Source organism: Natator depressus, chromosome 23 (assembly GCF_965152275.1).
Source record: "Natator depressus isolate rNatDep1 chromosome 23, rNatDep2.hap1, whole genome shotgun sequence".
Classification (NCBI taxonomy): Eukaryota; Metazoa; Chordata; order Testudines; family Cheloniidae; genus Natator; species Natator depressus.
Window position 1 is genome coordinate 695133 of NC_134256.1, and position 22126 is coordinate 717258.

Below are 22126 nucleotides of genomic sequence, written 5' to 3' on the forward strand. Positions count from 1 at the left end.
GCTGCACAGAAGGAGCGGCAGATCCATGGGCAAGCCCCCCCGAGCTGCGTGGGGAAGAGACCCGCCTAAATATTTGCTGGGCTCACGCCCGTTCCCAGACAACACTGAAACTGACTCGAATTGAGATTTGGAGTGTGGCTGGGGAAGGGCATGTCCAGAGGCCGGGGATCTGCACAACGCACGCTCCCCCCAGTCTCAGACCCGTGCAGTGGACCAGCACCAGGGAGCTGTACCTGTAACTACATGAGTGCACAGAGACGCCCGTATAGACCATGCTATGCCAGGCAATGGGGTGGGGGGTAGCCAGGGTCCCCACTCCTGGCCCCAGCTCCAGCCAGGGAATGATTCTCATGCACAACCTAGCCCCTCGTGCCTGCGTGGCATTTCACCGAGGACACGGAGCTCAGTGCCAGCTGCCCTGTGAGCCGCGCCAACGCCTCCCTGTGCAGCCCCCTGAGAGGAGGAGAAGGGAAGAGGATGGAGACGCAAAAGAAAACGTCAAGCCCAGACTGCGGTGGCACTGGGGGTTGCTCGTCTGTGGCTGTCATGGTGACAGAGCTGAGATGCGCTGAGTGCAATAGAGGGGGAGTGCGGGTGAGGGATTAGCTGCTTTGCATCTGTGCAGGGCTCCCGTGGAGCAGCCATGTATGCACACCCATGTTCATTCTGTGCGTCTGCATTCGCACCGGCAGGTGTAGCTGTAATTGTGCACGTTTCGGCAGAACCCTCATGCCGTTGCTACATATCAGCATATCACAGCACCAGCCAGCAGGCTGTGTGGGGGAAGGGTGTGTGTGTGTGTGTTTGTGGGCGTGCGCGTGCGTTCACACACGCTTGCATATGTCCCAGCACATATTTAATCATTCCATTGATTGCTCAGGGCTGGCCAGTCTCTGCTCTGCAATCAATGCAAGCCATTCTTTGGAAATAAAACACTCTCCAATGGAGCAATTCCATGCCACCTCTGGGGGTGGGGCAGAGGTTGCTAATCAGCGCCAATAAGGGGTGACCAGGCCTTTCATCTCCTCTGTGCCTGGCCTCCCACCTACTGCCAATCCCAAATGAATCCACTTCATAATAAAAAGAACAGGAGTACTTGTGGCACCTTAGAGACTAACCAATTTATTTGAGCATAAGCTTTCGTGAGCTACAGCTCACTTCATCGATGCATACAGTGGAAAATACAGTGGGGAGATTTATATACACAGAGAACATGAAACAATGGGTGTTATCATACAGACTGTAACGAGAGTGATCAGGTAAGGTGAGCTGTTACCAGCAGGAGAGAAAAAAAACCTTTTGTAGTGATAATCAAGGTGGGCCATTTCCAGCAGTTGACAAGAACGTGTGAGGAACAGTAGCGGGGGAAAATAAACATGGGGAAATAGTTTTACTTTGTGTAATGACCCATCCACTCCCAGTCTTTATTCAAGCCTAATTTAATGGTGTCCAGTTTGTAAATTAATTCCAATTCAGCAGTCTCTCGTTGGAGTCTGTTTTTGAAGATTTTTTGTTGAAGAATTGCAACTTCTAGGTCTGTAACTGAGTGACCAGAGATTGAAGTGTTCTCCGACTGGGTTTTGAACGTTATAATTCCTGACGTTTGATTTGTGTCCATTTATTCTTTTACGTAGAGACTGTCCAGTTTGGCCAATGTACATGGCAGAGGGGCACTGCTGGCACATGATGGCATATATCACATTGGTGGATGTGCAGGTGAACGAGCCCCTGATAGTGTGGCTGATGTGATTAGGCCATATGATGGTGTCCCCTGAATAGATATGTGGACACAGTCGGCAACGGGCTTTGTTGCAAGGATAGGTTCCTGGGTTAGTGTTTTTGTTGTGTGGTGTGTGGTTGCTGGTGAGTATTTGCTTCAGTTTGGGGGGCTGTCCGTAAGCGAGGACTGGCCTGTCTCCCAAGATCTGTGAGAGTGATGGGTCGTCCTTCAGGATAAGTTGTAGATCCTTGATGATGCGCTGGAGAGGTTTTAGTCGGGGGCTGAAGGTGATGGCTAGTGGCGTTCTGTTATTTTCTTTGTTGGGCCTGTCATGTAGTAGGTGACTTCTGGGCACTCTTCTGGCTCTGTCAATCTGTTTCTTCACTTCCGCAGGTGGGTATTTTAGTTGTAAGAACGCTTGATAGAGATCTTGTAGGTGTTTGTCTCTGTCTGAGGGGTTGGAGCAAATGCGGTTGTATCGTAGAGCTTGGCTGTAGACAATGGATCGTGTGGTGTGGTCTGGATGAAAACTGGAGGAATCACACCTGCAATGGGGACATAAGAATGTCCATACTGGGCCAGACCAAAGGTCCATCTAGGCCAGTATCCTGTCTTCCGACAGTGGCCAATTCCCAGCTTCTGGCAAAAATGAAATAAAAAAACAGACAGAGTTTGCATTGTGTGGCTAAGCACAGAATTCAGCCCCGTATGTCAGTGAATTCCACAAGCACATGCCAAATCCCCATCTGGTGTAAATCCAAATCAGCAGTAGCTCCATTGAAGTCAATGGGGCCAGATCCCCATCTGGTGTAAATTGACACCGCTCCATCAACATTAACAGGGCCCTGTCAATTTATACCAGCGAGAGATCTGGTTCTTTAAAGTAGTAGTCTAATCCAGGCTCACTTGCCAAAGAGCATTAGTTTAAATGAACAGGCCTAGATCGTTATTAATTCCTTATGTTGCCCTTAGTTTCTTAAAGCTGCCACGGACAGATGTTGATATTAGTTTAAAAGCAAGTTAAATCCCCAGCCCTGACTTTCAGCTGCTCTCATTAGAGGAGCAGGCCTGCAGAAAAACACACCACAGGGATCAGAGAGGACTGCTTGAGAAAAGAAACTGCATTTTTTCACTGACCCATTGCTAGTTCTATTCCTCAGAAGGATAAATCCAAAGTGCCGGAGCCAGACGAGCTGAAAACAGCACCAGATTGAAATTCATGCGATTCAAGCTCATAAAAATTTGATTACTTCAAATTCCCTGCTCGTGGCTGATTTTAATGTTCTCTTACTGATCCATATTTAAGAAACGGTTTATTTTACTGAGCCCTCTTCAGACTCAGCCCTTCTCCAGCCCCTCTTCTCTCTCTCAGTCCCTCTGGTATAAAGCGAGAAGATAATTGCAAAGAAATAAATTATGTGGCCGAATCACTGTGCCAAGTATGAATAGCTGCCAGGCTCTGCGGATTCATCCCAGAGCAGCATCAAGGGCTTTTCGTGCATTTCCTTAGGCCTGGGTGCTCAACTGCAGTCTGGAAACGTATGTCCCTTCTCCATCTCCTGCATACAACAACTGGGGTTTCCAAAGCAGGCCCTAGGCAAAGCCTCCTCAAAGCTCACCTCCTGCTTTGGGTGATCCAGTCATTGCTGCAGGAGATGCAGAATGGAGAGCGCCTTTTGCACAGCGGCACCGCTGAGTCTAAGCCCCCTGTGTGTCTCTAGACCTCAGGGTAAAATTGTCAAAGGCTCCTAAGGCCACAAAGGCCACTTTTGAAAATGGGATCTTGGCTCCTAAGTCACGTAGGCGCTTTGGAAAAGGTTGGCCTTTGTGTCTCTCTTTGCCTCAGTTCCCCCTCTGGGCTCTGGAACTATTCGCATGGCCCTGACTTCGATGAGTGCCAGGAGGCTCAATAAATTAACAGAGTGTGAGACTCTTAGGTAATGAGAGCCGGAAGCTAGCGAGGCCGTTCTGTGCAATGAACGAGGCTATTTCTTATTCCTGAGCGCCTCTCTCTCCCGGGTGAGCGCACGGCAGAGCCCTCACCGCCAGTAGCAGAATTCTCCCGCTGCGTGGAACAATGCAGGCAGGATGTTTATGGCCAAATATGCAAATCAAGGCTACTCCCAAGTTATTTAAAAATAATAATAATGCAGCTAAACTGCTGTGTCTTGTTTTCAGCACCACAATAGACTGTATTTAATTGATATAATTAAATTCTACTCTGTTCCTCTCATTTACGACTTATTTGTAGCGTAGAATAATTATTTAAAGTGCTGGCCTGCGGGAACAAGCTGGGGCACTATCCGAGATATTGAAGAAGTCAGTCACCAGTTGGTCTGCTTTGCTACAAAAATAACCTCGGCATTTCCCCCGGCACCCTCCAGCCCATCCCCACCCCCAGACTTGCCACCACTTCATTCATCAGCAGCCACTAGCATTAATGGCAATTGTAGGGGAGCAAAACCCAATTCCTCTGACGTGTGCTGAAGGCTGCCCTGGAATGCGAGAAACCCCATGGAGCAGGAGGCAGGACACCTGGGGGCTGTTCCCAGCTCTGACTCTGCACCCTCGGGACCCTATGCTGGGCGCTGCCCAGACCCCGACCAAGATCAAGGCCCCGTCGTGCCAGGCGCTGCCCAGACCCTGGCCAAGATTAGGGCCCCATCGCACCAGGCGCTGCCCAGACCCTGGCTGAGATCAGGGCCCCGTCGCGCCAGGCGCTGCCCAGACCCCAACCAAGACCAGAGCCCCATCGTGCCAGGCGCTGCCCAGACCCTGGCCAAGATTAGGGCCCCGTCGTGCCAGGCGTTGCCCAGACCCTGGCCGAGATCAGGGCCCCGTCGCGCCAGGCGCTGCCCAGACCCCAACCAAGACCAGAGCCCCATCGTGCCAGGCGCTGCCCAGACCCCGACCGAGATCAGGGCCCCATTGTGCCGAGTTAGTGTTGCCAAGCGTCTGGTTTTCAACCAGAATGCCTGGTCAAAAAGGGACTCTGGCGGCTCCAATCAGCACCGCTGACTGGGCCATTAAAAGTCCGGTCAGCGGCGCAGCAGGGCTAAGGCAGGCTCCCATCCCTACCCGGCTCCGTATGGCTCCCAAAGTGGTGACATGTCCCTATGGCTGGGGGGTGGCCACGGGTTTCCGCATGCTGCCCCCGCCCCAAGTGCCAGCTCTGCAGCTCCCATTGGCCGGGAACCATGGCCAACGGGAGCTGCGGGGGCGGCACCTGCGGACGGGGGCAGCATGCACAGACCCCGTGGCCGCGCTTCTGCCTAGGAGCCAGCCAGAGGGATATGCTGGCTGCTTCCGGGAGCCGCCTGAGGTAAGTGCTGCCTGGAGCCCACACCCCGAAACCCCTCCCGTGCGGGGCAAGAGTGTTCAGTTTTTGACAATCAGAAAGTTGCCAACCCTATGCCGGGTGCTGCACACACCCTGACCCAGATCAGGGCCCCCTCGTGCCGTGTGCTGCATGGACCCAGAGCAAGAGCCAGTCCCTGCCCAAAAGGATCATTCTCCCCAAGTTACAGGTGGGAATTGGGACCCAAAGAACTCCAGGGACTTGCCCAAGGTCACACAAGGAGTTTGTGGCCAAGCAGAGCAGTGAACCCACAGCTTTCGAGGCACAATCCCAGGAGCTTATTCCTTAGGCCCTTTGGTGCTGGGGTTCTTATAGCTCCACTTTACAAAATCTTCCTTTCCACTTGTTTGTGAAGTATCTCATTTTGTGCCCTAGGACTGTGGGTTCTGGCAGAAGTTGCAGGGTTCAGTTTGGGGTCTTTGGTTGGAGAAGATAAACACACGTTAGTTTGCACCAAAACTCTGCCTGCCCCCCCCTCCCCGCACCCTCCCTCTGCTCCGTTTTGGAAGTGGGGTGTCCTGATTTACCTAAGAGCAGGTTCTCACACATTTTAAAAAAAAATATCCGTTGGAGACCTTCACAATCCAGAATTTAAAGTGACTTGCCATAAGGCTCACAGCCAAAGGCATTGGGGGAATATTTTACTCTAAGGGAACATGCATGCATATTTAATTAGTGCTCAGTAAATAATTCACCAGAATTGATTTTTTATTAATAAACTAATGTGAGATGGATTATCATGCCAGGATTCGGAGACAGGTACACGAGCGTGTGAGCTTTATAAATGGGGCTGTGCAACTGGATTATTTTAAAAGCTTTCATTTCCCAGCTCTACGTTGTGTTGTAACATGCTGCGCCGTTTCTTTTTAAAAAACAATTTCCACAAATCACTTAGCACCTGTTATTCATAGCGTTTCTAAGCATTACGTGGAGTTCTGTCGTATCACTGAGGTTTTCACAGAAACGGTCTAGGAATTGTCACAGACCAGAGAAACCCCATTAGCCACAGCAATCCTCAACCAACCCCACTGTCTGCATTTCCTCTGGGACACAGCAAGAAAATGGGATTTTAAGAGCTGAAAAAACTCTTGACTAAACAGCACTTAAAGTCCAGGTTTTCAGTCCCACCGCGGGATGCAGCCATGAACAATGAAGCCCAGTCACCTCAAAGTATTAAAGACTTTATTTCTTCAGGTACCACGGAAAAAAAAAGAAGTTAACAGCCCTGAAAAATATTCTGCTAAACTTCCACCCCAGCAGGAGCCACTTTGTCTGGGGGCCATTCAAAGGGTGGAAAAGTGACAGGCACAGGCAGGCACATAGGTAACAATTATTATGAGTGGCAAATCGTTACGACCAGCTATGATCTGCATTACCCAGAATACGGCTCCTAAAGGGCTCTGCTTGGTCGCAATTGGGATAACGAATACACCACTGGGTTCCTGGTGGCATGGATGACTGGGCTCGGGATGGTTGGTGCTCAGTGCTGATGCTGAAGGTGGTGGGGGGGGTGGATGAAAGGGGTGTAAATTTTGCATTTATTTACCACCCTTCAGCCAAGGTCTCAAACCACTTTACAAAAGCGGCATTCGATGCTGCCAAATGCTATCCAGGAACCAAGAATGTCGGCCATACGAGATGAAGGATGAAGACTCTATCCAGGAAAGTCATGATCCTGTAAAGGATTTAGGGGCCATGGGTGGAAAGCAGCCGAACATGAGCTTCCCGTACACTGTAGCTAAGAGAGTGAACTCAGTGTATAGACGGGCCATATGGAGCAGGAGCAGGGAGATAGCTTTACCTCTAATGGAAAAGGTTCAGGAAGGCTACAAGGATAATTCATGGTCTGGAAAATCTACCTTGTGGTGAGAGATTGAAAAAGCTCAATCTATTTAGTTTATCAGGGAGGGTTAAGAAGCAACTTGAGCATGGTCTGTAAGTATCTACATGGTGAGAAGACAGGAGATGGCTCTTTAGTTTTCCAGACAAAGAGAGAACAAGATGCAATGGGTGGACGTTGAAGCCAGACCTGCTAAGACTGGAAATAAGGGGCAGCTTTTTAACGGTGAGGGGAAGTAACCATTGGAACACGTTACCGAGGGTCACAGTGGATTCTCCATTGCCGGAAGTTCTGAAATTGAAGCATCTTTGTAAAAGCTCCTCATTCGCTCAATCTATAATTACGGGATCGACGTGGGAATCGCGGAATGGAATTATCTGGCCCGTGTCAGGCAGGAGGTCAGACCAGATGGTCAGAATTGTCCCTTCTGACCTTAACATTGATAGGCAGATCAGTTCCACTATCTTCATCTCACAGGCAAGGTTCAGACAGGAAAGGTGACTTGACCATGTTCACACACAGCAAATCAGCAGCAGTTCTGTGACTAGAACCCAGGAGTCCTGATTTCCAGCCCCAGGTTCTAACAACTAGACCTCACCCTGAGAGGTAACATTCTTCAGAGGAACTGTTAAACTGAGGTCCAGGCATCTCGATAAAAGCTATCCATCTTATTCCAGAATGCGGGGGAGGGGGGGCTTGTACCCCTGGGTTGTTTTTTAATTTTACAGGGGGCTTCAGAATGAAACTTATAATGAAGATGCAACATCAGTGCCAGAGATTTTACTGTCAAGCTGTCAAAATAATATCCTTAATTCAGTTCCCACTGTCATCAAGAATGTCTGCGTATAACTGACAAGCGTTAACCTCTGCATCGTCAAGGCGGGATAATTCACAGCACAGGGAAACATGCAGTTTATGTCTAACACGTTCGTTCACGGTTTCTGAATTACATCAGAGAAGTGCAATGCTAATGAGTTTATCAGGTCTGAATGCTCCTGGACGAGCTGACGGGATGAAAAATACTATACATGAAGGTTTTCTTGTCTAAGGTAAAGAAATTACCTGAAATGCAAAACCTCCTGACACTACACAGACCTTATCTAATGACAGACTCCTAAATATTTAAAGGAAGAGCACAACTCCATTAAGTAACTCAACAATCAAAACCAATTACAACCAATTTCACCTCAACAAACAACATTTTTTTCTCCTTTATTGTTTTCACTACAAAATTAGCAAAGCACCCAGGGGGCCCATGAACCTTCCCTAACTCATTTCGCTCTAACACACCTCACTGCAACATGGAGTCCTGTTATTATTTCTGGTCTGCCTGACGGAGAGACGCCCCAGCAACAGACAGTCAATTTAACTTGCCTGAGACGTGCAGCCGGGGAGTGAGGTTAGCAGCGAGGGGTTTAGTTCGTTTGCATCCCCATCGTGATCTGTGACCTTAAAAGAATCGTCTGCTCATGAGAACTATCCATCTCTCTTGGCAGCAGGGTGTAAAGATTTCCCTAGAAGTCACAAGCCATGGCCCCACTCTGTTATCACAGCATTTCCCTCGCGGCACCCGTCGAGCCGGCAGTACATTGTGCCAGGTGCTGTACAGACAATCCTTACCCTGAACGCTCACAATTTAGACACAGGAAGAATCAATTCCCCATTTCACAGATGGGAACTATGGTCTGGAGAGTGTCTCTGGGAGAGCTGGGAACTGATCCAGCTCCTCAAAGTCCCACGACAGCCCATTCCCCTTCCTCCGTCCATAACGCCCACCAGGGCCCTGATCCTGACGGGGGGCAAGGAACCTTCTGTAAGGCCAATGGCATAACACATGGGCTTGCCTTTCAGTCACTAGCGAGCGGGGACTCGGTTTGAACCAGGCCCCCAGCACTCGGGCGCATAGTGACAGCCAGTTCTGACAACAGGCAGATTTCTGGAGAACTGGCTGCTCCCAGGGTTACTCACTTGCTAGCAGAGCGCATAGAAATCTTGCCATGTGCAATGGCGGGGAAGCGAAACACTCTGCCTGCCAAAAAAACAAAAACTCGTTACGCACATCAGTCTGAGACTCCCATGATACAGTGCGGCGGCTCTCCAAGAGGTGCGTCGTGGTGCATCCTGGGAGATCTAGGCCAGCCACTTCAGCTGCCATTTTTCACTGGTGCACCTTTCTCATGCAGAAAAGCTCTTTGGAACAGGTTTAAGCTAAAAATGAAATAAACCACCCTTAATCTGAAATCAGACCATTCACACGGGGGCTTGCCTAGGCTTAACTAAGCCAGTTTGAGTGGAGTGGAGTGCACTCTATAAACTCCTGAAGTGGAGTGGCTGGCGTTACATTCGTTTCCCCTTGGTATGGGTTGAAAGTTGGTCATTGCCTCATTTTGCAACCTCCACCCCCACCCCTCTCCATGCCTCCTTGCTGCATCTACGGGGCAGGACGCGTGCAATTCAGGCACTGTAAACGGGACTGACGTGAAGCGGGGGAGGCGTATCACGCCATCGCTATTGGCTGAGCTTAACAGGCTAATGATTTCGGTTTATGACACGCAGCTGCCATAGCTTTTCCAATTACAAAGAAAGAGCCATTCACAGGGAAAGGTGCCTCCATTTATTTCCCTGACAATCGCATTTTCCTCTAATTGCTTTTCTTCAGTTAGCTGATTAGGGAAATGGGAAGCGGCAGAGATCAAGAGACAGGGGTTTTATCCTGGGACAGCTCCCGCTGGGGTCCTTGCTACAGCGCACAGGGTTGTAAATTCCTCGGTGGCGTTGCTCTGAGAGGCGAGGCGTCAGGTGAGAGGCACTGGAGTGGCATCGTGGATAGGGCAGAGGGGGGCAAACTGTGGCCCGCAGGACCGTCTGGCCCGGCCCCTGAGCTCCTGGCCGGGGAGGCGAGCCCCCAGCCCCTCCCCCTCTGTCCCCCTCCCCCGCAGCCATGCCGCATGGCATGAGCGGCACGGTTAGGGGGTGGCAGCGGCACGGTTAGGGGGTGGCAGCGGCGTGTACGCAGTGGTGAGGGGTTGGGTAGGGGGTCCCGGGGGGCAGTCAGGGGACAGGGAACAGTTGTATGGGGCAGAGGTTCTGGGGCAGTTGGGGGCAGGGAACAGGGGGGGTTGGATGGGGCCTGTCAGGGGGCCTGTCAGAGGGTGGGGGGGATAGGGGCCGGGGGACAGTCAGGGGACAGGGAGCAGGGGGGGTTGGATAGGGGGTGGGATCCCGGGAGGGGGTGGTCAGGGAACAAGGAGCAGGGGGAGTTGGATGGGTCAGGGGCTCTGAGGGGGGCAGTCAGGGGCCAGGATGTTTGGGGGCACAGCCTTCCCTACCCTGCCCTCCATATCGTTTCGCACCCAGATGTGGCCCTCGGGCCAAAAACTTTGCCCACCCCTGGGATGGAGCGTTGGCCTGGGAGTCAGGCGAGCTCAGGTCTATTTCTGGCTCTGCTGCAGACCTGCTGAGGGACCTGAGGCAAGTTCCAACTTCCGTCTCCTCCCACCCTGCATCTGTTTCAGTCTGTGAGCTCTCTGGGGCAGGGCCCGGCCTACGGACTGGAATAATCAGTTGCATAAATACAATCTGGGAAAAGACGGCCAAGGAAGGAGCACTGCAGCAAAGGGTCTGGGGGTCAGAGTGGATCACAAACTAAATGAGTTAACAAGGTAACACTGTTGCAAAAAAAAAAAAAGTGAACATCATTCTGGGATGTATTAGCCTGAGTGTTGTAAGCAAGAGATGAGAAGTAATTCTTCTTTACTCAGCGCTGATAAGGCCTCAGCTGGAGTACTGTGTCCAGTTCTGGGCACCACCCTTTGGGAAGGATGTGGACAAATTGGAGAAAGTCCAGAGAAGAGCAACACAGATGACTGGCGGTCGAGAAAACTTGCCCTACAAGGGAAGATTGAAAAAATTGGGTTTGTTTAGCCTGGAGATGAGAAGACTGTGGGGGGATGAGGACATGATAACAGTCTTCGAGTACGTAAAAGGACGCCATGAAGAGGAGGATGATAAACGGTTCTCGTTATCCACTGAGGACAAGCCATGAAGCAATGGACTTAATTTGCAGCAAGGGAAGTTTAGGTTGGGCATTAGGAAAAATTTCCTAACTCTCCGGGTAGCTAAACACTGGAACAAATTCCCTAGGGAGGCTGTGGACCACTGGCACCACAGGGTTTTAAGAACAGGTTAGACACACACCTGTCAGCGGTGGGCTAGCTAATATGTGACCCTGCCTCGGGACAGGAAACTAGCAAGGTCCATTCCAGTCCTACATGTTGATGATTCTGTAATGGGGGGTCCCTGATTTCAGAGGGCCCCTTAACGTGCTGCTGTAATGCAAATAATAAATACTCCGCCCGTGCAAACAGCTCCTTTGCCTTGTCAGCACTGGGGTTTGCGCTGGTGCACTACCCCGGGTGCTGGGCTGTGGCCAAGGGTTCCCCTAGTCGAACAGACAATGGTGCGTGAAAGCTCTTAAAACCCCCTCTTGGGGCAGACACTTGCCAAAGGGGTTTTCTGAAGGCTGTGTCATTCTCCAAGGCTATTTAAGGAGTTTTCAGGCAAAGAGGGCTCTGTGTCTAGGGGGAGGGGGGTAATTGGGGTCTGTGGCTTTAAGGGATGAGCGTCTGTGAAGCTCTTGTTACACACAGCCCATTGGAACCCGACCCAGAGCAAACCCCGTGCTGTACAAGCCCCTTGAACTCCGAAGCCCAGCCCCACAAAGACACACGGGCACCTAAGCACGCAGTTGGCGACATATGCTGCAGTCACACCTAGCTCCGACGGCAGCGTGGACGTACCCCTCGTCTGACGTCTCCGTGCTTTTCTACTTCCCAAAGTGTTGCCCTTGACGCACCCCCAGGAACGTAAATCCCACCCCAGAGCGCCACGGCACATGGACAGATTTTCCCCTTCTGGTGGGATGGCTGGCTGCAGCCTGGGGCCAGCCCTGGAGGCAGGAGGAATCCCTGGTTAACTCAGGAACATGAAGCCTTCAAACCAAGGCTTTTGAAGAGAACCCCACGCTGCTCTGAGAGCTCAGCTCCAGGCCTGGTCAGATCTAATACCAGAGAGGGGAACCGCGGTGTTAGAGCTGCAGGTCTCCCGCTGCAGGAGCAAGGCAGCTGTAGTGTCCCTCAAATCTGGCTAGCCGTGCCCCATTGGTTTGGAGCCTGGTGGGGCCTTTAAGCAGAGACAAGAAGCTCGAGCTGAGTGCACGATTCACACTAGAGCCCATTTTTGCGGCCCATAGCTGCCTGCAGACCCGCCACGAGCAGATCCCAACTCCCGACCTTATTCCAACTTCTTCTATATCTTCTCCAACTTTTTACGCTCCAGCCTGAGCACTAAGGTGGGTGATTGGACTGTTAAGTCACATGGTATTAGTTCTGTTCCCTGATTGGATGAAGTTGCAAGCACTTCCAGCACAAATGCTTGCAGGTGTGAATTTAAATTCCTGCCTGGGGCTGTCAAATCCTCTTCTGCAGGTAAAACACGCTGCTGGCTGATGAGGGGCATGATAATCGCTCTACATGTTCATTTCGTTCAAATGAATATTTGCAGGGACTGGTTGCATTATTTGCCCAGGTCTTACAGCTGTACAGAGTATAAAGCCAGACAGGGCTGTTATGATCTCATCTGCCTTCCTGTATAACATGGGCCCAGGACTTCCCTGCATTAATTCCTGGGTGAACGAGAGCACAGCTTTAGAAAAACATTCAAGCTTGATTTTAAAGTTGCCAACGATGGAGAGAAATGAACTGCACAAGGCGCCCACCTGCAGTTGTGAATGGTGCTAAGTTCACACGACACTGCGTGCACTGTGTTTGCGTGCCCTCAATTCCACTGGACTAAATCCAGAGTAATTCTCAAATCCGTGGAGTAACCCTGGATTTACACCAGAGCAAATGAGCAGAACTTGTTCCCTTGTGTTTACAGCTCAGCTCAGGTAATTAAACCCAGAGAGTTTGCTAACAGCTGCTGGGTAATCAGGAGCTCTTTGCTAATAAGTGGTCCCTTTTCTTTTTATCCAAACACCACGGACATTTCCTCCGGGCGCTGGGCTGCGTGTGATGGACACGTCCCCACACTCTGGGCTGCAGCTTCAAAAATTAATTATTCCACTTGAACTAAACAACTATTTTGATCATCAATTGCTCCCAGCTGCTACTGTGTCCTAAGAACAGCACTGCCCGGATCCATCGTATGGCCAGATACAGAGATGTGACCACGGGGCTGCTCAAAGACCTTTCAAAACCCAGCGCTGCAGGTCGGGTGGTGCTCATGTGCAAGCTAATACCCAGAATGCTCAGCTAGTTCATGGAGCTGCTGGGTGGGTCTGAGGCACGGGAACACACTAAGAAACCTGGATCTTCTTTCAGGAGACACTGGGTACAATTTTGCACTGCCCTCCACCTTGTGAAGTCATTTATACCAGTGCACAATGCTCCCATTCTGCTTTGGTAAAACCAGGATCGGGGCCGCATCACACTGGGCGCTGCACAGACCTTGACCGAGATCAGGCCCCGTTGTGCCAAGCGCTCACAGACCTTGACCGAGATCAGGCCCCATTGTGCCATGCGCTCGCTGCATGGACCCTGGCCGAGGTCAGGCCCCGTTGTGCCAGGCGCTGCACAGACCCCGACCGTGATCGGGGGCCCCGTTGTGTCAGGCGCTGCACAGAGCCTGTCCCAAACAGCATTTAGACAAGCCAAACAAAAGGTCAGGGACAGAGCCAGGGACAGAACCTAGGTATCCTGAGTCCAAAGCCTTCGCCACTGGCCCTTGCTGCCGCTCTGTAACAGTGTGGTGCAGGGGACCATGGGCCATGGGAGGGAGAGAGGTTTCTGAAATCAGGAGTGAGGGAGATGCCTTCTCTCTCCCTGCCGTGCTCCGTGAAGTCTGTTCAGAGGGTGCAGCAGAAGCTCTCTGCCCAGCACCCCAAGTGGCCAGCAATGCTGCCAGCATGACAGTGCTGGCCAAGACGGCATCTAGGGATAAAACCAGGGCCTGCCAGAGCTCACAGGACGAGTCGCTGCAGCCTGAGCTCAAGAGCCAGGCTCCCTTGCTGGGGCTGTAACAGACTCACCTCCCCTGTGGATCACACAGTGCACTGAGCTGCATGGTCCCTCCAGCTCGGATGGAGCCACAGGGTGCTGTCCTGGGAGGGGGCTTTAAGGCCTGCGGGGGAGAGCAGTCACGCCCGGGAACCTTCAGCTCCTGTTTGCCTCTCGTGCATGTGCTTTGCTGCTGTTGTCGTGCACGGGCGAGCCCTCTGGGGGGCCCTGTTTGCACAGAGGGGGGCACACATCATGCATTGAGCGCGGCTTGTGGCTGGCTTTTTGCGCCCATTGTGGCCGAGCTGCAGCCTCGGGCTCCCTGCAGCCGCTGAAGTGCCATTTCCAGGCCGGTGTCTCTGCACCAGGGAGCCAGCCCTTGTAACGTCCATCGAGAACCCACCACGCTTCGCACCAGCCTCTCTCCCGCAGGAATCAAGCCAGCACTGGGCCCATAACAAGCCGAGTGGCTCCGTCAGCCAAGCCTGTTTCTCCCACCTCCGGGGCTAAGTGCTTCCTACTGCCCGGGCTCAGCCCCAGAGAGCTGATAAATAGCAACCACGGATGAGACGGAGCAAAAGGGAAATCTTCATGCACAGGAGGCTGGGGGGTAGGGAGAGAAGTGAAATGGGTGAGGCAGCCGGCTGGCTGTGATTCACTAGATGTCATGATGTTTACTGCAGGTTGTCAGCAAGGCTCCAAGTGATGAAATGTGGATAATATTCCAATTTGGTGCCACTTACCCTCGTGGTCTGTCTCTCCCTGGGCCCTGGCTCGCTCTGTCTGAATCCGCTGCGGCTTCATAGGCTGCATCTGAACATAATTACAGGCGTTTTACTATATTAAATGGGGTAATGTTCACAAAGGGCTTTGAAGATGAAAAGTTCTGCACAAGTGCTAATTGGGGGAAGAATTTATTAATTAGCACTTCTCGCGGCATCTTTCCTACCAGAATCTCACCACATGTTAACTAAGGTATCCTCAAGGATTTTCAGGACACCTGGGTTCTATTCCCAGCTCTGCCACTGACCTCCTGTGACCTTGGGCAAATCACTGTCCCACTCCGTGCCTCAGTTTCCCTTCCCAGCCTGTGGCTGTTTAGCCTATGAACTCTTTGGAGCAAGGAGTGTCTCTCGCTCTGTGTCTGCAGGACCCAGCATGACAGGGCCCTGAGGTTTACCTATCACCTTACATAGCATCTGTCTCTTATTACTCATTATTTACAGTAATACCTGGAAGCCCTGGCAGACCCCATTGTGCCAGGTGCTGTACAGACTCAGAACAAAAAGTTTATCTCTTGCCCCTATACAGCCATTTGTGACTTGCTCCATATTTATTTCTCTTTCTCTCTCAGGCCCTTATCTACTGCATTTGGCCAGTTCACATCATTTCCTGAACCTCACAATATTTTGTATACATGCAACATGATGGGGTCGAAACTAGCTGTGATCACTCTAGACAGAGATCTGGGACTCGCTGTGGATAGTTCTCTGAAAACGTTCACTCAGAGTGCAGCCACAGTCATAAAAGCTAAAAGACTGTTAGGAACCATTAGGAAAGGGATATAAAAAGACAGAAAATATCATAATGCCATTGTATAATTCCATGGTATGCCCACACCTTGAATACTGTGTGCAATTCGGGCGCCCCATCTCAAAAAAGATACATTAGAATTGGAAAAGGTGCTGAGAAGGGCAGCAAAAACGATTAGGGGGATGGAACAGCTTCCATATGAGGAGAGATTAAAAAGACCGGGACTGATCATTTTAGTCATCTCTTTTCTAAGAGGGGAGAGGATAGAGTCTATAAAACCAGGAACGGTGTGGAGAAAAAGTGTTATTTACCCCTTCACAGAACACAAGAACCAGAGATCACCCAACGAAATTAACAGGCAGCAGGTTTAAAACGAACATAAGGAAGTAATTCTTCACCCAACGCACAGACAAACCTGTGGAACTCATTGCCAGGGGATGTTGTGAAGGCCAAAAGTATAACTAGCTTAAAAAAAGAATTAGGTGAGATCATGGAGGATAGGTCCATCAATGGCTCTTAGCCAAGGTGGTCAGGGACGAACCCCATGCACTGGGTGTCCTTAAATCTCTGGCTCCCAGAAGCTGGGACTGGACAACAGGGGATGGATCACGATTCCCCGTTGCCCTCAGCCTTCTGCAGTCATTCACAGCAGCGCCAAGTGGGCATGAAACGCAGCCATCAGCGCTGGTCAAAAAAAGGGGGGAGTTAGACAAAAACAAAAGTTCTCGCTGAACACTTCCTGACAATGTTTTTCTTGTGGTTTTTCATCAAAAAGTTAGGAAAGGAAAACTTTCGGGTAAAACTTTCACCAATACTTGGGGGTTATTTGTAAACTGGCAACAGGTTTCGGAATCTGATCCTTTTCCAGCTGTCAAGCCGGGGCTCTGGAGAGTTGCCCCCACCTTGCACTGGGGCAAACAGCTGCAGAGGATGCTGCTAAAGTAACGTGCCCGTGACACCTCAGGGCAGAGACCAGCAGCCCCTGGAAAGGAAAGGGGGGGTTGTGGAACACCAGGAAGCCGAGACTCCTGCCCTCGCCAGCTCGAAATATACGAGCGGCCGTAAAACTGCTCCAGAGTCTCATATGAGTTGACAAACCTTTGCCATGGAAAATCATCCATCAACTGTGTTTACATGTGAAACTTTAACAGAGGCACGGCAGCTCCCCGCACTCCGGGCTGCCTGGGGGTTATTTATTCCCGGCTCCCCCGTCGGCTGAAGTCACAGCTGCCTTTGAAGGAGCAGAGGTAACTTCCCTGGCATCAGTGAGGTGCCGGGGGATCTGGTGAGGCAGGAAGTGACATCGATCTAACGCTCTCAGGGGCTGGGAGCAGCCAAGATGGTCGAATGCCTGGAGCCCCGGGCTGGCCAGTGTATTTGGTGTCAAAGGTGGCGGCCCTGGAATTAGCAAAGCTGGAACTGTCTGTGAAATAGCAGCACCAGGAGATGGGAAAGAATCATGGGTACAGCAGAGGGTCAAAGAAACAGAATGCCTCTCCCAGCTGTGAGAGAGGTGTGGGGTCCAGTGGTTAGAGCAAAGTGGGGCTTGCAGCCAGGACGCCTGGGTTCTCTGCCAGCTCTGGGAGGGGCGTGGGGAAAATGGTGCAAACGGCTCCCTGGAGACTGCCAGCTTGGTTAAAATGTCCGTGTGGCCTCTGCAAGAGACTCCTACCTTAAACCCAGGAGGGCTGCGCTGGGGACTGCTTTGGGAGCTGCGACTAACAGCAGAGCGAGACCAGGACCACATGTCTCTCCTTGCATCTAAATGAACAGCGAGGGGGTAATTCCTCCCCGTTTAATTAAGTGATTGCAGGCAGGAGCGGAGATTCCCATGCTGGCTGCCCGTAATGTCAAACAAATTAATTGTTAAAATGATCCTGGGAAATTTCAGGATTTACTTTCACAAGTGTCATAATCTAGGAGATTTAAATGTAAACTCAGCACCTTCCGTGCTCCGGAGCGGAACAGGGTGGGGGAAAATGGCTCTGTGGCTGCTGGGAATAAAACCACCTCAGCTGGGATCTGGGACAAGGAGAGCCAGCTGCATGGTCAGAGAGGGCAGCAGCTGCTCTCGAGAGGCCGTATGGGCTAGTGGGTAAGGCCCTGGACTTCGGAGTCAGGACACCTGGGTGCTAGCCTCTGACATGCAAGAGTTAGCAAGTCACTGCCCCTCTCTGTGTGTCCAGCTCCTCTCCCACTCCTCTATTTACACTGTGAGTCCTTTGGGGAGGGGCTGTCTCTAACTGTGTGTCCCGTGCGGCACCCAGCATGGTGGAGGGCCCCAATCTCAGTGGGGGCCTCCAGGTGCTATTATAATAGGAATAATAACAGTTATGTTCTGGGTCACGGCTGAAGCATCCATGCTACCGCTGTTGTTAGCGTTACCAACTGATTTCTTCATTTATTTTCCTCCTCAAAATTGTCTTGACTGAGCCACACAGGAAAACAGGGAAAAGAATTCACATTGAAACAATGCCAAGGGCCTTAAGCCAGCGTCCTCGGGGCCAGGAGAAAAACTGGACTGCAAACGGTTCTCCAGTCCAGGGAACATTTTCAGGATACTGAATTTTTCCTGCCCCAAATTGAGACAAAAAGTCAAAATCTTAAATTTTCACAAACCAAAAAAATCTGGAAAAAATGCCAGTTCGGGTTCATCAAAACATTTGGTTTTGTTTCAATTTTAAATGTTTTTTAATGTTTCTTTGCTGGGAATAGCAGGAATTTCCAAGTGAGAAGTCCCAGGGAACCGGAACACAGAATTTGTCATTTAGAAAAGTTGCAATGTCGGGGGGAATCGAAAATTTTCAGAGTTTAAAAATTCTTTTTCTGCGGTTTCAGTTTCAACCAATTGGCGTTTTCTGCCACACACACACACACGCACGCCCCCAAAGATTCCTCTCTCGCTGGCGTTGGGGCCTACGCTGGGCCGGTTTGCTGCCCAAGACCCCGCTCCCAGGTTCTGTGCATGGCATCACCTTAGCGCTGCAGCGCACGCCCCGCTCCCAGTGCATCCCTTACCGGGCTGAGACCCAGTCTGGAGGGTGGGGGCTCATTCTGTTCCCTGTATTCTTTGTGGAAAGCCATCAACGCCTGGTCTCTTGTGGAGCGGAGAAGACAGGGACGAGGGCTCAGGTTCCCTCCAGGGTATGTACTTCAGGGGCAGGGGATGGAAGTCAGAACACAATCGTGAATATGCATTCTGCCAGCTCAGGAGCCCCAGACAGGTCAATCAGTCAGTCCACATGTCCATGTGCCCCTCGCTCCAGAGCGGACAGTGCTGGGCACCCTAGAATGTTTGGTATCTGCCTATTTCCTGAACTGAACCCAGGAGTCCTGACTCCCAGCCACCAGGACCACCCCTGCTCTAACCACTAGACCCACTCCCCTCCCAGAGCCAGAGATAGAACCCAGGAGTTCTGACTCCCAGCATCCCCTTGCTTTAATCCATTAGGCCCCCTCCCCTCCCAGTGGGAGAGTTTAGCTGCATGCTCCGTTTCCGACTTGCTGATGAGCAGAGAGCCTGAAATAATGGCTCGGAGAGCAGTGAACTCCCCGCACATTCAGCTTACTGGGGGTTCACTCTGAAACATAACAATGGCGGTTTAAAACTGCATTCCCAAACTTTTGCCCACCCTCTCAGGAAAATGAAACCACTCATGGCCCTCCTCCCCCCCCCATGGGTTGTTAAAGGTGACAACTACATCTTCCACGCTCCCTCTCCCCACCCCAGCCAGCCCTACATGCGCTGCCCTGGGGAGCTCACCCCCTAGTTTGGGCAACGCTGCTTTAAATGCGAGCCTTGGCTGTTTCCCTGCTGACCCTCCTAGCAAGCAGCATGGGAAAGGGGGAGCCGCTCAGGGTGGCCAGACAGCAAGTGTGAAAAATCAGAACAGGGGGTGGGGGGTCATAGGGGCTTACATAAGACAAAGCCCCAAATATTGGGACTGTCCCTATAAAATCGGGACATCTGGTCACCCTAGAGCCGCTGCAAGGCAGGAAAATACAGAGGAGGGAAAAAAGGGGGAGACAGAAAGGAGCAAAACAGAGATAGGAAGGTGGGAGACAGAAACAAAGGCCAGCAACGGGGGGTGGGGGTCGGGGGGGGGTTTAAGGGCAGCAGATTCCACCCCCCCACACGTGACCCGCCTGCAGAAAAAAGGGCTCGGAACCAACAGCAGCTAGCTCCGTATTCAGATACTCCCCTGGACCCCCCTCCAGGCCTCCCCACATCCGTGGGTCTCCGCGACAGCCTGAGGGGAGATCGGCCTCCTACCTTCCTGCCCTGCTCCACGGCCTACGGTTACGACTGGAACCGCCGGCTCTGGTACAGCACACGGCGCGGCGGGAGCCATGGCGCGAGCCCCTCTGCCTCGGACGATGGCAGCCGCTCAGGCCGGACGGGGACGATGGACCCGTCGGGCCTTGGAAAGCCCGGATGTGCCCTGCACAGAACACGTCCGCTGGACATGGCCGGAGCAGCTATCCGCTGAGGCAGCCCCGTAGCTTCCTCGTGTTGGGGCACAAAGCGTCTCCGGAATGCGGGAACGATCGTCCCCCCCGTTCAAAACCCGGTGGCTTGCCGACGTGACTTGCCCAGAGCGCGGCTGGGATGCGGGGCGTCTCTGAGCGACAAGACAGGAACCTTCGGGGAGGGGTTCCCAACAGGCCAAGACCTGCCGTCGCTCCCATCAAGGGGGGGACTCCTAGCCCATTTGAGAATCCGGCCTTTAAAGCCTGAACAATGTGGGAGAGAGATTTCCCAGCTGGCTCAGAGCTCAGCAGCCCTGATGGCCGCGAGCCCGCGCCCGACCTTGCCTCACCCCACGGGCTCCCCAGAGCAGGCGCTTCTGGCCACACGCAGCCACAGAGAGACGACGGCAGCAGGAAACGCCTCGCGCTCCCAGGCAGGGCTGGTCGGAATATTTTTCATCTGAACTTTTTAATGAAAAGTTTATGGTTTTTTTCTTTGTTGGTTTGACCAAAACAACCATTTTCATGAAAAATTTCCACTTGGGGTGAAATTTTCTTTTTTTTTTCTTCCCTCTTTTTGGATGCAAACACCGAACCTTCCCCCGTTTTGAGGTGTTTGAAAACAACAGTTTGAGGGGGCTTCGATAAAAAAAAAAACCCAAAACTTTCTGTGGGCAATTAAAAGAGAAAAAGGGAGGTGGAGGGAATTTCCAACCAAGTCCAATTGCCATTTTTCACCCTCCTTGGCTGCTCTGCATTAGCTTGGGAGCCCATCGGCTGGAGAGCCCAGGCCGCGTTCTCAGATTGGTGTGGTGCCAACAGCCGACTCTCTCTGCTGCTTCTTTCTATAAACTTGCTAAGGAGAAGTTTACTTGCTTCCCTGACTTCTCATCCGCAGACTGAGCTGAAAAATAGCAGGCCGAACCCAGGCGTCCTTCTTCGGGTCGCTGATCGATTGATTTCTCTCTTGGCATTTCAATGTTCTCTCACCAGGCTTTATCCTGGCGCATATTTAAATCCATCAGCTACAATCTATAAGGAGGTTGAGTTATGTCAATGCCCTTAATATCCGCTGCCATCCGTTATCTTTTGTAGCCCCCTCACGTATTACTCAGGGTTGTCTCTATCCATTACCAGACCCTGGAAGGCTCCCTCCCTCTGCCCGCATCCTAGACCATTCGCCAGGACTCCTGGAGGGGAGTTTGGAAGACAGCAGCAGGGAGACCAGCAGGGGAGCTGCTCGGAGCTCCTGGTCATGGCATCGCCTTGGAGATTCGTGCCCAAACAGCCTGCTGGATCGGTAATCAAGAGAGGCCCCCGCAACGGGAGGCCAGGCCAGGGCTCTGCCCTGCCTGTGTTTGCCCCGACCCCCTGGGAGAACAGCAGCAAAGCCCGTACGTGAAGGAATATTCCCAGGCATGAACGTGCTCCCCGGTAGGCCGGGTCATCCTCTAACACACCCTCCAGGTCAGCATCCCGTGGCGCCGTCTCAGCTGGCGGGATCATGCCGCCCATGGGTCAGCGTGTGGGTCAGTAGGAGGCGAGTCTGTTATCGCCCCAGGCAGGAGCTCTAGAAAAAGTCAGGGCCCTGCTGCGGCTGGTCCCGTGGGGAGGATTTCAGCCGCGGACACAGAGGCCAGCGGACTCATGCTGCGAACTCCAGTCGAGTCCACCCAACTGCTCCCAAGTCGCTGCTCTCGGGCTGGAAGCTGGGTGCCCCCGCTGCTCTGCAGCACCCACTGCCAGGACCGTGGCTGAAACGGCAGCAAGGCTCGTCCCCCCGACCCCGTCGGCTCCTCGCTTTCCCCCGCAGCGAGCCCCTCAGTCACCCCCGGGGCTCACGCAAGGAACGGGCAAAGTCCTGCTTCTCCAAACGCAGGAGGAACCGAGGCCAAAGGGGGCAGGTTTTTAGCTGGCGCTCGCGTGTTCCAGGGTCCCCCTGTGCTCACTGGCTACCCCCTGGATTTCTTGCTTTTCTCCTCTGCCCTCTGTCTGTCTGTTCTCCCCCCTCGCACCGACACACACACCCTACCCAGCAAAAGCCCCTCCATCCACCCAGTCTGAAACTCCTGAGCGGGCTCCCATAACCCTTCTCTCTTTGGTCGGGGCTTGGGATGGATGTACCCGTACGGCTGTGTTAATGGAACGTG

At 52.2% G+C, this 22126-nt stretch overlaps 1 protein-coding gene across 1 annotated transcript; it reads right to left on the reverse strand.

Moving 5' to 3' along the window:
• Window positions 1-1192: 1192 nt before the first annotated feature.
• On the reverse strand, window positions 1193-20016 carry LOC141976198 (uncharacterized). The gene is made up of 3 exons (XM_074937013.1): window positions 19780-20016; window positions 14717-14786; window positions 1193-2265 (listed from the first exon to the last, which is right to left on the reverse strand). The coding sequence occupies exons 1-3, from the start codon at window positions 19856-19858 to the stop codon at window positions 1473-1475; spliced, it is 942 nt and encodes a 313-aa protein (XP_074793114.1). The 5' UTR covers window positions 19859-20016; the 3' UTR covers window positions 1193-1472.
• Window positions 20017-22126: the final 2110 nt, after the last annotated feature.